We start from the raw sequence: 15,061 nt of genomic DNA, 5'->3' as shown, positions 1-15,061 counted from the left end.
GTAAGGAATCCATGAATCTAGTAAAAATGGTGTCAACTATACTTTTTTTCCCCCTACAGGGACTTCTAGAGAGTTTTCATTGGATATTCAATAGGGTCTGTAAAAACTACCTCCCAAATTAAGAACCCGTGACTTAGTTATTTAGAGACAAAGTTCTTGCCCTTAGGGGCCTTACAACTGAGGGAAGACACAGATATCCTTATAAGGCACAAACCACCAACTAAGGAGAACAGAGCATTGGGTGCTTGGTGCGTATGGAGGAAGCTGGGAGAGGCTCCTTAAATCATTCTATGTTAAGAGACCAACAAGGAGGCAAATAACAGGGCACACTGGGAACCCCATGACCCACTCCTCCCCAGGGGCTGTGAAGTTCAAGGTCATCTATTAGGACACAGGAAACCCTAGCTTGGAGCACAGGCATTCACCATTTAGCTCAGTCTGACTGCAAGAGCTGTTTTCTGTCAGAGTGACTAAAAAACATACTGTCGGCATCCAGACACACAAAACGAGGCTGTTCACCTAATGATTGTACAGAGAGTTAAGTGACACTTAAAAATCAGGGTAAGCCTGATGCCAGAACAAAAGGGAGACAGAGACCCATTAGCACTGAGTCCCAGCAGCACAGTATACTGGCAGATAGTTTGCAAGGAACCCTCTTGTAGGAGCCTGTTTTATTTGCAGAAGCCACAGTGGTAAATTAAAGCCCATCCTCGCCCATTCTGGGCTCTCCAGTTTCTCTTGGAGCTATTCCTATCACTGCCCCATAGGCCACTAAACCTGCCCACATTCAGAATGATTGATTCTGTTCAAACAGCAAGCCACAAACTCATGTCGAAAAACCACTTCAAATATGTCATTAGCTTTCTTTATGGATGTTTCAGGTCATAAGAAATAGGACCTGGGAGTCGTATCTTCTATAGAGTAGAAAGGGAGTGTTTGAAGAGGTAGATGGACCTGGAGAAGCCACAAGATACTGCATGAGGCCCTCTGTTTTCTTTCAATCAACAGGAGGGATCTTGCAAAAAATGGTTCTGGGAACCTCAGGACCAGTGCCAGAGTCAAACCCAACAAACGCATGGTTCTCCATTCACACACTGGAAAGGAAGGAAAGCAGATTTGGCTTAACACCCTGTCTTTGCTGCCACATCAGAGCATAGAGAACACCTGGGACGCAGAAAGTAATGGAGAAGTGCCTGAGACTTTCTGACCTGTCACAAAACAGCCTGTTCCAGCTGAGAGACCCTTGTGGTGGGTGGGGTAAAGTATCCTGGTGACAGAAGCTGTGGCCACAGCAGCAGCTCAAAGGCAGCAACACCAGAAATGCAAGTTCTATAGCTTGGCAAGTCTCAGCTCACCGCCTGACCCACGTTTAGCAATTCTGATGTACCACGGAACAGACAGCTCCAGCCCAGGTTGTCTGCCTCCCTCAGCCCCTCTCCAACAGGCAATGAAAGCTAGACCCACTTTGAAAATTCTCCCCCATCATGCAAACTGACATAGGCATGCTTTTCAAAAACCCACAGCCAATCTGTTGATCATTACTTATTTACAAAGGCCTTCAGGCAGAAAGTCCTGTAAAAACCATACTTGATACAGTATACACTAGCTTTTTCTGCTTGTGGAAAAAAAGTCCCCTCAAGGCTACCTCAAACCATCACTTTCTATTGCACATAAAATGTAGCGTGTAACACTAAAGTATTTAATATATATGGTATAATATATCTACAGGAAAGGCATTTGTGTAGAAGTATGTTACCCTGGATTTGGTAATTTGATGTTTTGCTGAAGGCTATGACTTAAAAAAGCTTCCACCACGTACAGAAGACCTGTCATCTTGGTACCCAAGAGCCAACAGAATAAAGAAGTACCCTTAAGCAGCAAAACTTTGACACAGCTTTGAAGCATATGAAAACAGTGTAACTCCTCAGAATTATTATTACTCAAGATCAAAGAAATGAGCCATACTTTACATAGCAAACAGGGACAGGGAATTTGGCTCCAAAGGTTTCAGATTTTTCAGACTTCTCTTTATTTATTTATTTGCTCCTCTAAATTTAGGCAGAAGAAAGTGCTTTTCTCTACTTTAAATGGATAAAACTATTAGCATTAGATAAGGCGATTACCTAAAGGTGAGTAAATAGGAAATGCATGCTAGCATGACAACTGGCTTCATGAGAATGAGAGGCTTGGCAGTTGGCGCATTTTATTCCTCCTTGTAAACTGTAAACAAGCATGTAAATCAGCGAGACCCGAGCAAGACTGAGCAAAGGGGGAGGCAGAGAACTGTTAAGGAAACATTTAACAGGAAGAAACGGTTATAATGGAAACAGATATGGGGCTGGGTGAGTCTTCCACGGGAACTTGTGTCCTCGGCTGCATGGAGAAGGACTGCCCATCCCCATCCCAAAAAGGAGCTCGAGGAGGGCCAAGAAGATGTGAATGTGGGGGATGAGGGGAGAAGGAGGGAAAAATCGCCATCATTATATTTCAATAATGAAAGGTAGATTGGTCAATGCAGATGCAAAGGGAAAAGTAACATCAAGATGGCAGGTATTTCCACAGCCGTGACCATTTCAGGGAGAGCAGTGCCCGTCTGAGATCACCCCTGCTTCACTGAGGTGACAGAGAGTTAGGGTGTTGGAAGGAAGAAGCGCTGGAATTGGCAGATGAATCAAAGACAAAAATGGGAAGATGAAAGAGGAACTTGCAGAACTGTGTTGAAATTTGGTTTCACTTTCTATTTCTTAGAGGAAGCCATAGTCAAGATAGAAAGAGGGAAGGGAAGGGAAGGAAGAGAAGGAGGGAAAGAAGGAGAGAGGGGGAGAGGAAGAGGGGGGAGGAGAGAGAGAGAGAGACCACACTCTATTCCATAATTAATATTGCTTTTAGCCTGAGCAGATCTGTATTTATTTTGAACTTTGCTTTGGCAAATCCACAGATTATTAGATTTTTTTTCTATCAGTCGAAATCAATTAACAGAAATTTGATTTCAATGGACAGGATAAAAGGAAGGTAATCTTCAGGTTCATTTTTGATTGTGATGATACATCTCACATATGGCCTTAAGTACAGACAACAGTCCTCGGAGGGACTCCTGCAGAAAGAGAATAGCCAGAGGCGAACTAACCACATGAGTTCCTCTGATTGGTTGCCACCATCATTAGTGCCACTGCTGTTTAGGAACTACACACAGACAGGACACGGTGACAGCTAAGACTTTAAAGCCTATGTATTTTTCAAACAGCTTTTCAAACTGTTTTTCATGACAGAATTTTTTCAGCTCTATCATTAACTGCTGACAAGCTGACAGAATAAATACTCCAGCCTTTAAGAAGCCATCTAATGATCCCATCCCCACCCCCCTCCTCCCGCTTGCTAGAGAGGGGAGGCCCTGGCCCTGGGCAGGGTGGGGAGGGTGAGAAAGGGAAGAGAAGGAGCTAGAGGGGAACCCCCTTGGCCGAGGCCCCCTCCTTACCTCATCAGCTTGGGTGAGGAGCTGGGGGAGTTCCGCATGCCTCCATTCCGTTGCTTTTTTTTTGGTGACAGCGTTGAGGGCTGCTCATCTTCAACTGGAAATATAGGCAGCTCATAAGATTACGGACAGTTTGAAGGCAGACTGAAAATTACAGGCAAGATATCGAAGGACACACATTCATGGCTCAGTCACTCACTAGGAACTCATAACTGTCTTTTAGGACCCAATGACAAAGACCAAATGTGTTAGTCCAAGAAGCCGGCTTAGGAAAGGTGAAAGCATCACCTCTTTTACACTCCAGCATTTGATCATGCACTTCAAACAGACTACAACAGTTTGTAAACACCCTGCCATAGAGAAAAGAAGTGATTTATCTGAATACAGAAAATATTTATAGGGGAACACGCAATCATTATTCTTAGAGATAATTTTGGTTACTTTGCTTGGGTGGGCAATCAAAAGGGTTTTCTCATAATCAAAATCAGAAATAAAGTTGTATTTGAACAGCAGCACAATAGCTGACAGCCTGATGCTTCTGCAAATGAATCTACTTAACTGATTCCTAATCCCTGCACACCTGATGAAGAGCCTTGGAGAGAGGCAAGGATTTGAGGCCTTGACAGCCAATGTTTCAATCACTCAGGACTGGGAACATTGGAGCATGCTGGCCCAAGAATCCCCAGCCCAACTCAGCTCTTGTCCCCTACACCTTCAGAAAAGGAGGGCTGTGCACATGGGGTCTTTTCTTAACCTAGTAGGATAAGAGGACCGGGCTATGAGGTTGGAGAACCCGGCAGGAGAAGAGCACCCGAATGAAGGAGGAGGTTGCCACTGAATGATATCCCTGATGATGTGGTGAGGGGAGGGGGAGAAGGCAGCACAGGGGATTGGAAACCAAAGGCTGTTTTCCAATGTCTAAACTAAACAGGTCGCTAAGCAATGTGAAGCTTTGCTCACACATAACACAGCATACTCTTCTGCCTTTGCCCAAAGACACCCACTAATAAGCTTTGTAGATGTATTAGCCTGTATCATGCTTCTTTTTAAGAGAGTTGCCTGATAATTAGTAGATGCATACCCAGCCTGTCACCCAAGGGCATTGGTGGCAAAATTCTAGTCCTTCTCTCCCCATCCCCACAATTCAGGCTAAAGCTGTAATGTCAAAAAGGAAAAAATAGGATCCTCAGATTCTTATAGTTGATTGCAACACAGACTAGGAGGAAGCACCCCTGAAATCCAGAATGCACAGAAATTACCTTTAAGGTTAAGAAGAAAAACATTAGCAGTGACGACATCAAAAGATGCTTGACATTTATGTTAATGGTGTACAAGTCAGGTTGGGGAGAAAATGTCATCTCATCTACTTGATATTATCCAAAAGACTCATATGAGCACACACATTACATGCTGCTTCCCTGAAAACCCTGAATAAATTTAGTATGTTATGATACATGGTTCTAAAGGGATTATAGTAACCCAAGTACTCTCTGCACCTGCTTCAAAGTATCACACTTAGCAACCCCCCACTCCCACCATTCTACTGTCAGTGTGAGGTTGCTTAAATTCTCGCTGACACAGGGAAAGGGAACAAGACTGTGGTTCTAGGTGAGAGCTATTCCAGAAAGAATGAAGGCAAGAAAACACCTGTAAATGCCCACAGCCCACTAACCCTACCACCTGCGCCCCATCTCCCCCAGAGGCCCATGCTCAGGCTATGACCGTACCAGTCACTTAGGGCTCCAGGAAGGAACTATGTGCCTGGGAGGATAGTGCATCTTATCAGAAATGAGTATCCACAGCAAATCACACTGAAACTAAACAGCACTTAAAAGATTAAAGGAAATAAATACAAGCCACATAAATGGTATTGAAAAAAATCACTTAGCGTTGATATGCATCTCTCGGCAAGCAAACAGGCACTCTGAGCTTGACCTGAATTCATCTTCCTTTCACAGGACAGGGGGCCAGGCATCCCAGGCAGTAACAGGGTAGAAAGGCAGTGAGGTTCAGAGTGAGGGAGAACATGTGTGTGAGTATACTTAGGCGCATTTGTCATCTTCAGATGGGGTAGAAAATCTTGCATTGATGCCACCCATAACACAAGGTCACTCTAATGTAGAGCACTTGCAGTTCTTATGTGTTCAGGGTGACCTAGATTGGCTGAGTCACGTGCCAGACTAAATGTCATGTGTGCATGGGAGTGTGTCTAGTGGGGGTGAAAGTTCTTTTCTTCTCTATCACACAAACTTTTTAATGGTTAGAATGAAATATCCAAAAGGGTCTTTTACCTAGTCTCCTATGTCTAACTCTATATTTATTTGAGGTTGCCAGATGTTGCCATGGTTGTGTCTATATTAGTTAAGACCTGAAAAAAAGTCACACTCACTGATATTTCCACTGGATTCTTTTGCTTAACTTTTGTTTTCCCATTTGCGCTGGGTCCACAATAAATAACCCTCTTTGGTTAAGAGCCCAATATCCTTGCACCATGTTGCCGTCTGTTTACCTGCAGCGATGTTCAGATGGAAGACTTTCAAGTTAATACCTGTTAGTCAGGTCCAGGGGGACACCTTGTTCTGGTGCTAAAGTTATGCCTCCTTATATGCAAGGAAACTATTTATTTTCATTGCAAGTCAGAAAGATCATCCATCACAGTCATACTGCATTTAAACTGGGATTTGTTCTCTTAAATGAAACTCATGTTCAAAGATTTCCTCCTGCACTCTCAGCCTGGAAATGCAGATCTGTTCCCCGAAGAGATGGGGAGAATGTCTCCAGCTTAGAAATATGAATGCTGTGGAATGGAGACTGTTATGTATGGCTCAGGTCCCACAAGAGAAGCAGCGATAACTTCTTTCCCATAAGTAGGATATAAACCATATTTAATTATTACCCTCTATATAGATCCTATCAATTTCAGCATATTTAAAGAAAGCAAATCTAGAAAAACTTTTGGTTAAGTTATAAAATATAATTTTCACTTTATGGCTTCTGTGACTACATGAGAGGAATAAAAATTGAATTAAAAGGAAGACTTAAATTCACATCCTGTCAACTAAGACAAATGTATTGAAGGAATGGGGCAAGCACCTGATGCTGATGCACATTCACAGGTTCATATTTAGCCTGCTTTTTGACTAATTACAGTACACCTCTGTCTCCAGCATTCTCACTCGCATCACGCTGTGGAAACCTCAGGAAGATACGATCTGTTAAAGGAACCTGACTTACCAGCTTCTTTAAAACACAAACAAGTTCAGGAATCCAATGTAGAATTTTTATAGGGGCTGAACTCCATCCAGTCTCCAAGTACTCATAAAATTCAAGGGCTTGTTTTTGCACATCCCTAAGTATAACACTTAATGTGCTGTTATAACTTCCCAGTGCTCGCTTGTCTAATAGGCACTGAATCGGACAGTTTTACAGTTTGGGAAGACTCAGCGCTAGAAAAATGTCAGGCAAGTCTAATGAGGCTTCAGATCCCTTGGTTGGCGCTAGAGTTTAATTTAAAGTTACAATGATGTTTTAACATGTTTGCTTATACTTGACTAAAGAGGATTCGTTATTTCGATGACATAACCTCCAGACAATGCTCTGGGAATTGATTTAAGATGTGGTGGTAATTCCAACAGCCTTAATGCAGAGTTGAACATCTGTAACAACATTTTACTCGACTTTTCATCGTCATTCTGTTTTCAAGCAAAGGCAAGGCAACATCTTCCAGAAACACCGGCCAGAACTCTGGGTTTACTTCAAGACGATCATATATTTTACTGAGTTAAATAAAAAAACTTTCTTTATTGGCCTAGCCAGCTTGCAAACAGTGTACCAAGGTTCACCAATGCCTCTCTGTGGGCCCTTTGAGTAAAATGGGCAAAGACTTCAACTTTCAACTTCCCCAAATAATCCAGTGCCCCGACACTGGACAAACTCCTTGCTCAGCTCCAGCCTGGGGCACATTCCTTCTTCCCTGCTTCCTCAACAGGGTTTAGCAGGATGATGCCCTTTGAGACTTAAAGGTGAGTTTGTTGGCTGGAGTTAAGAAATAGTTCAAAGCAAATAAACTCAGAAACGTAATAAAAGGCAAACGACCCATAAACATGAGTTGACTGGCTATCTCCATTACGTTATTAATCACCACATCTGGAGAAACCCACATCTGCACACACTTAGCAGGTCATTAGTAATGTCATATTCACACTGGAATCACTCAGGGTAAGAGGCATGCAAAGTGGCTTGAATGTAAAAGGCATCTAGCTAACAGGGCTTCCGACTGAAGTCTTGAGCAAGCTGCTAGTTTGCGAGTATGGTAGTTTTAATTATTATTTATTGTTCTTTATGGTTTTTCTCTATGGTATTTTGCTGCCCATTACAAGCTAAATGCATGCTGAAATCCACAGTAGTGCATCTGTCTTCAACTGAACTCAGCATGTTAAGGTAGAGCATTGAGGGGTGCAGGGCAGTTATTAAAAACTGGGATGGGTGCCAGTACTCCTTCACCTGGCTTGGTCACAAGCCGAGAATTGTGAGTTGCATTCTTGAACTCAAATGGGTCTTTGGAATAGCGTGATCTAGCTTCAACCTTGACTGCCAAACAATAATAAGAAAAGAAAATGGAAATTAATCCTTTGTGAAATTTTTCATTAGAAAAGTTGCAAACCAGTTTTAAAATGGAATAGAATTATAACTTTAAATTAACATGAAAGTTTCTTCCTCATAGCCACATTGAGAGTTTTTCTTTCCTTTTCTTTTACCCGGGTGACTTCTTAAAATTCTTTTTGCTGTGTTACTGTCATCAACGTCAGAAGGGATAATATATCAGATGGCAATCTTGTTTGTGCAGTAATTTCCAAAAATATACAGAGTTCCCTTCTCCCTTACAACCTACACAGACATGGAAAACTGAGTTTAGCAGCAACAAAAGACCCCTTATCTCCTGAAATCTGCAAAAGTGCATTCCACTCCCTGATCGCTATATTCCAAATCAGCAACCTGCTATGTTAACCTATCATTTCCATCTCAAGCCACTGGTTTGGTCAGACCCTTGGCTGCAATATGGCTGCCTAATTTGCGTAAAGTGCCATGGGTCTGCCACGCCTAAGAAAGGGGAACATGTAATATGTATATCCTTGTATCATGAGTGACATCAGTGAAATGTGGATGTGTGTTGTTAGTCTATCAGGATGTGAACGTTGCTTTATTAAAACTCAGGGTAAAGAGAGGGCAAAACTACTGGACTAGACACTGAACAGTGTGCTTCTTGATTTCTGTGGGTTTATCAAACTTCCTCCTCATAAAAAATCATATCAGTACTACTAATACAGTCATTTCTCAATATATAATTCACAATGGACAAAACTCCCAAGCTGACCCAACCTTCCTCTAATATGGACACCTAAGACTTTCACCAGAAAGTCTGGGCTACTTAACTTGAGGGTCTTAAGAGTGTGGCCATGTAAAAGCACCCCAGAACTGGAGCACAGGATGACACCAGCTTCACGGAGGGACATTTCCTGTCTCGCGGTCATCGATTACCAGAACCCTGGCTGCCTGGCACACGCGCCAGACTAGTGAGAAGGTGAGGGTGTTTCCTTTAGCAATGAAGGAAAATCAACCACAACAAGAAACACAAGTGCCAGATAAATAACCCATAGGGTGAGTTTGTCCCTATCATTTCTGTAAAGGAGCACTTGACTGCTGTTTCAGGATGGGTCCCCCGGTGGGGAATGCCACATGCCCATCAGTGAGGCTGGGCAGCTGAGCACTTGTTAGAAGGTAAAACAGGCACATCTTATACCTGGAGGATCAGTGGGCAGCTCAATATCTGAACATGGGAGTTAAGTGGGTGATATCCTTGGAACAAGTTTCTGCTCTGACAACCTTGGGATAATATGTATCACCAAGAAGTTTGGAAAATAGTTCGCAGTATTATTGATAAGATCAATCCATAAAGCTATTTTTGAAAGACCATGGTGAATAGCAATATACAGATAATGATAAGACAAAAGATACTGCTTCTCAAAAGCAATGTCAACAGTAATAACACCTCCAACATATATATAACTCTCTAAAATTGAGCAATTGCTTTATCATTCATATTATCAGGCAGGATAATTTCACAATTTCTAGCTGAGAAAGAAAAAGTACATTTATTTGGAAAACCTAGAAGGCATAAGTTAAAGGAAAAAAAAAAACAAACAAAACCTGCCATTACATAAAATGAGGATGGAAAGTATCTCCAAGTAGCCCACCTGCCCTGGTGCCCACCCAGGAAGCACCCGCCCTGCCACATGCTGAGGGGGCAGGGAAGGGAGACTTGCTGGAGCTTTTTCATTTCTGGCTTTTGTGGAGCTAATAGGAGAATGGAGAGGGAGACTTTAAGGAACAATAGGTTATGTAGAAGTTAATCACAGGGTATATTTCTGGCTTTATTCACTACCTAGGAAACCTGAATTGTGTAAGTTTGAGTTCATCAACACAGAGCAATGAGAGAATTCAGCTCCTACATGGGAGGAAAAACAGTGTATAAATATATGAACAGATTCTACATGACCTACATTGCAATATTTTCTACAGGAACACTGTGGGCCTAATGAATCTTCTACAGTCAAACTGGGTAGATTCAAAGTACCTACCATACCCACCCCCTTCCATCCCATCTCAAACCAGAAGCCTGATTGTATGTATCTTGGTAAGAGTCCAACATTCATCAACGTCCCTGTATCTAGAATCTTAGCTCATACATCTTCACTAAAAACTTGACCTGCTGTAATAACTTCCCCAATACTCTGTTCCACTCAGTATTTTGTAAAAAAATTCCTTTTGGAGATCTAGTTGCCTTTTGCTCTTTTCCTTCTTCTTCTTCTTCCTTTTTTTTTTTTTTTTTTTTTTGGAACAGACTGTCTCCATCACCTCAAGGTCAAAGAAAAGTCTCATGCAAAGATCACTACCTATTAGCTTCTCAGAGACAAAACAGAGATGAGCAATGAAAGTCTAAGAGCAGATATACAACCAAAATGAGAAATGCAAGAATTTCCTTTAATTATTGCTATGGAACTTGGAGACTGGGAAGGCAGTAGATGAAAGATAACTGTTACTTTGAATTAAACTGGGGGAAATGTACAGGAGTCCAAGAAAAACAGCCCCTTTTCAACTTTCCTTCTCTCCCCACTCCCAACATCAACAAGCTGGTAAATGCTCTGCAGCCAAAGAGTGTACCAGACTCGTTTATGTGGCCCTGGCATAGGCAGGGCCTGTTTGCCGAGGTCAGGGCTTCAGGACAGAGATGAAACCTGCCAAGTCCCTAGCACCACGAGCTGCCTTCTTCCTTCTTAGATTTCTCAAGTTCAGGGGTTGGTTAGTAACCTGTAGACAGGAACATGTTTTTGTATGGCCATGTACTAAAATGGTTTGTTCATTTTTAAATAGTTGGGGAACAAAATCTAAGAAGAAAAACACTTTCTAACACATTAAAATTATATGTAAATCAAAGTAGTGGCTAGAAATAAAATCTTACTGGGACACACCCACAGCCCTTGTTTAATTGTTGTCTGTATCTGTTTTCTCTTCACAACCAGAGAGTCAAGTAGTTGCAATAGAGACTGTATGGTTGGCAGAGCCCAAGATGCTTATTTGCTGGCCTTTGCTAAAAAAAGTTTGCTCGTCCCTGCTCTTCTTGCATTTTTTTTAATGTCCTGTTTTCAAAAAGAACAGTGTTTTTCCAATCTGCCGAGACAACCAAATGAAAAGAAGCACACATGGAGCCCACTTTAAGGGAAGAAATTGGGCTAGGTCGGGAGGGAGAGAGGCAGTTTAGTGCCCACAATGTCCCTACCATCTAACCTACTATTAGTTCTGCAGGTCCCCTTGCATTTGAGGAAACCAGGCAGGTGAGTTTCCCCTTTCCCAGCTCAAGCTAAGTTAGAGCCATCCACCCTCCACTTTGAGAATCAAGGCAAATCACATCTACCACGAGCAATTCCCTGAAGCTGTCAGTGTCGGCTGCAGGTCCATCCTGCAAGAGCCTGGACAAGACAACAGATTAACCATTAGACTAGATATGTTGAAAATATGCAGCTTCAACCTTTCCCCAGCTAGCTCAGAGCGATATATAGATGATTATTTCAACCGTCAGCTGCCGCATAGATTTAAACCCCTGCACAATAACTCCTGGATTCATCTGCCCCTTGTCAAACTTGCACAGCTTTAGTTGGAGGATACGTGGGGTGGCAGTTTCCCTGTGAATCCGGAATGATCCAGACGGCTGCTGTCTCTTTGTTAACAGGAAGCCAAACTGATGAGTTTGTAATGCATTTCTTATCAAAGGTAGTTTCAGAAAGCGTGTCCCATCGGTTTGGCTAGAATTTCACATAGACTACATTATGGGCTTAATCAGAACATCTCTGTTATTTTCATGAGGAAATAGATAATTTGCACCCATTCCATTAAAATCACTTTATGCCAATGAATTATGTATTTATGAATTTATAATTATCCTTGATTTTTCCCCTCTTGCAGTATACTTAATAAAATCATCAGCTGGAGCCTACAAAGCAATAGTGCTTAATAGATACAAGCATGCTAATATATTTTTTTAAGTTAATGCTGATCTTTTTGAGCTGTGGGTCTAAAACGATCATTGTGAATAAAGGGATTGTAATTTTCAACTCATACGTTTAACAAAGACAAAATGGACTGTAATGGAATTTATGGAGCTTGTAAGAGAACCCTTTTCCTAATACAGTTTATTATCAAATAGATTTGGATTTACTGAAGGACAAGTCGGGTCCCTCTGCAACGCATCAGGACAGAACGGCTGTAAGTTACAGAGCACTGCTCCCGGTGCGCGGGGAGCGTTCGTGTGAGTGGGAGCAGCTGCCAGTCTTCTGTGGTGCTGCCTGTTCTAAACCCTGCTGACTTGTGAAATCCAGTACTTCAATCCTAGTGTGAAAATAGCTATTTATCCTCTTTATTTAAAATTCAGACATTTTATTCATCATGGATTTTTTTACGTTTTGATTTCTTTAAACAATACTGCATTAAGTTATCATTTACCTTCATTACTGAAGTTTCTGATGCCCCCTTAAGTTTGGTCTTCAAGGTAAATGCCTCACTCCAGGCCTGGCCCTGCCCTGTCTGCCTCCCAAGGGTGGTCTCTGTGCTGGTTCCGCCGCCCTGCCTGTCCTCACAAAGAAGTTCTCGTACTCTGTGTCTGCACCCGTGCCTCCAGGCTCCCTTGTTCGGGAGTGTTACTCTTTTGATCACTTCATGGTGTTTGCATGAGATTGTTAAGAAAGACCCTTGCAAGAAAGGCTTCCTTACAGATTTACGAGTTGTCAGACATCCAAAGGAGTGGAGACAAGATCGTGCTATCACAGGAGTGTGAGCTATGGCACCTGCCAGGGTGAGAAGCAGGAGAGAGAGGAAGGTGCAGGTCTCTCGTGGACCTTGTTTCACGCTTCCATCAGACTCTCCTGGTTCACACAGTCTGGATTCACATCGCCACTTTGAGGTACAACTTTTTATTTGCTTATATGTTTTGACTCAGATACTACCTTTCTTCTCTTTTTGCTTTTCCTCCCCTTAAACAGCTTCCAGTAAACATGACTGGCAGAAAATGTCAATCATATTTTCATTTCCATTTTTACTTTATTATATACATTTTTAAAATTAATGCTTGCCCCAATGATTCTATTTGAAGACCAGCCTAGAATCTAATTGTATATATGTGAAATTATTTTCTAAACCAGAAGATGTTATACAGATAAGAACCATTATTATTATTAATATCATTATTATTATCATCTCATCCATAAACACCATATTTTCCACTGAGCCTGTTGTATTAAAAGCCCCTGAGAATTCCATTATGTATTCCAGATGGTTGCACAAGTACTTTCTCTGAGACTCAGATAAAAGCAAAATGCATGGGTTTTTAGTACAACCCAGGTACACCACATGGCCCGATGAAGAATGTTCTGCCAGAACACTTTAGGAAATACTGTATGCTTTTAACCTTGGGAGGTAAGACCAGTCCCAGATTGTGATTTTACACTAAACACAGCATTTAGTATATTTCTTAAGGGCATAGTCACCTTCTAAAGATGGTCTTGAACTATGAAATCATTATCTGTATTCCACTATAATTTATCCTCAGACACATCCCACACAACATTTTAAAATGCTGCTGCATGGTGGGTCCCCTTCTGCTCCACACCATTAGAAAACAAGGTGTGGAATGCAGGAACAGGGCTGGAAAGTTTAGGGATGTCCTGGCCTCACTCTCTTAGGGCCACACTAACGTGACACAAATAGGCACACCTAAAACGAGGGCCCCAGTCTGCTGACTTCTGACACAAGTCATTTGCTGTCAAAATTCTGCTCATGAGAATACATCTCCTGGATTCAGGTCACCCTTCCAAGTTCCTATGACCTTCACAAGAATTTTGATCTCAGATAAGTCACTCAACTCCACAATGTCCCAAGATCTGTTGTTACCCCCATGGGACAGATGAAGAATGGGTTCTAGTCCTGGCTTGGAGGACACGCCGATCTGGAACTGCTGTGGGGCCGAGAGAGACAACCAGAGACCACACACTGACAGCCTGAGGACTGTCCTGGGTGTTCTGCTTGGCACCACCCTGCTGGCTCACAGGGTCGTGTACCTGGGACGATCTTTAAGTCTGAAGATGTCCATAAACTATGGATTTCTAATTTCTGTTTTAAATTCATGCAGAAGACTGGGTTTCCATTTCAGGGAACTGTCTCATGGGACATGAGCTCACCAGCTGGTCAAATTCCCCAGCATGGTTTACTGTACCCCACCCATTGGGTAGGCACCCCTCTTACATCTCTGGCCCTGGCTCCAGCAACACTCACTGACAGAAGGATTCTAAGATATGGGAGAGACCTCTACAATGATCAATTTATAATGAGCTGCAAGAAGGTAACATTTAACTCCACAGGCCCCGAGGCTACACTGCAGGGTCCAAGCACAGCCATTGGGCAAATTACCTAACTCCAGCTTTCTCACCTATAAAATGGAAATAATCAGAGTACTTCCTTCAGAGGGCTGTTGTGAACATGCACTGAAAACATGGAAAGTGCTTAATAGAGTTTTTTCAGCAAGCTCTTGATAAATGTTACCCATCATTATCATCTTGGCTTTGAGAAATGGAAGTAACTAGAGTTCTCGGCCACTGCGTCCTTCGTCATGATGTCAGTCTGCTTTCTTCTGACTCTGTTCTACCCAAATGCACTAACACTCTCTCCACTGCTCCCAACAGCTCATCTGGGATCCAATCATCAGAACAGGGTGAGATTCACCACCCCCACCCCCACCCCCACCTTCTGCATCTTGTTCAACTGTCACCTTTGTCCCATATTTCACATGGCCCCAATGAACTGCTCAGGTCAAAATAATTAGGCTATGCCAAGTGTCATAAAAACAAGAAAAGCCAGAAAATATTTAAACAGGCCTCAATTGGAGAAGGCTGGGACCATTCAGGGCGATAACAAATGAAAATCAGATGGAAATGCGGGGAAACCCCACTGTTCCCTCTAAATTACAGGAAATTCATGCTGCCT

General features: G+C 42.4%; 1 protein-coding gene across 33 annotated transcripts in view; it reads right to left on the bottom strand.

Annotated features, from left to right (window-relative positions):
• Positions 1–15,061, bottom strand: part of KCNMA1 (potassium calcium-activated channel subfamily M alpha 1) — a 739,251-nt gene that overhangs the window by 93,231 nt on the left and 630,959 nt on the right. For 28 of the 33 annotated variants that reach the window (XM_045841892.1, XM_045841893.1, XM_045841894.1 and 25 more), the window contains one exon: positions 3,476–3,569. In XM_045841892.1, coding sequence (XP_045697848.1) covers positions 3,476–3,569 — 94 coding nt within the window. Of the gene's footprint in view, positions 1–3,475; positions 3,570–7,975; positions 8,063–15,061 lie in introns of all 33 variants that reach the window. The other 5 variants (XM_045841891.1, XM_045841908.1, XM_045841915.1 and 2 more) reach the window with 1 other exon arrangement.

This window comes from Phyllostomus hastatus, unplaced genomic scaffold (genome assembly GCF_019186645.2).
Source record: "Phyllostomus hastatus isolate PE091 unplaced genomic scaffold, TTU_PhHast_1.1 phas_contig_38, whole genome shotgun sequence".
Lineage (NCBI taxonomy): Eukaryota > Metazoa > Chordata > Mammalia > Chiroptera > Phyllostomidae > Phyllostomus > Phyllostomus hastatus.
Note: the sequence above shows the minus strand (reverse complement) of the source record. Positions and strands in the feature narration are given on the sequence as shown.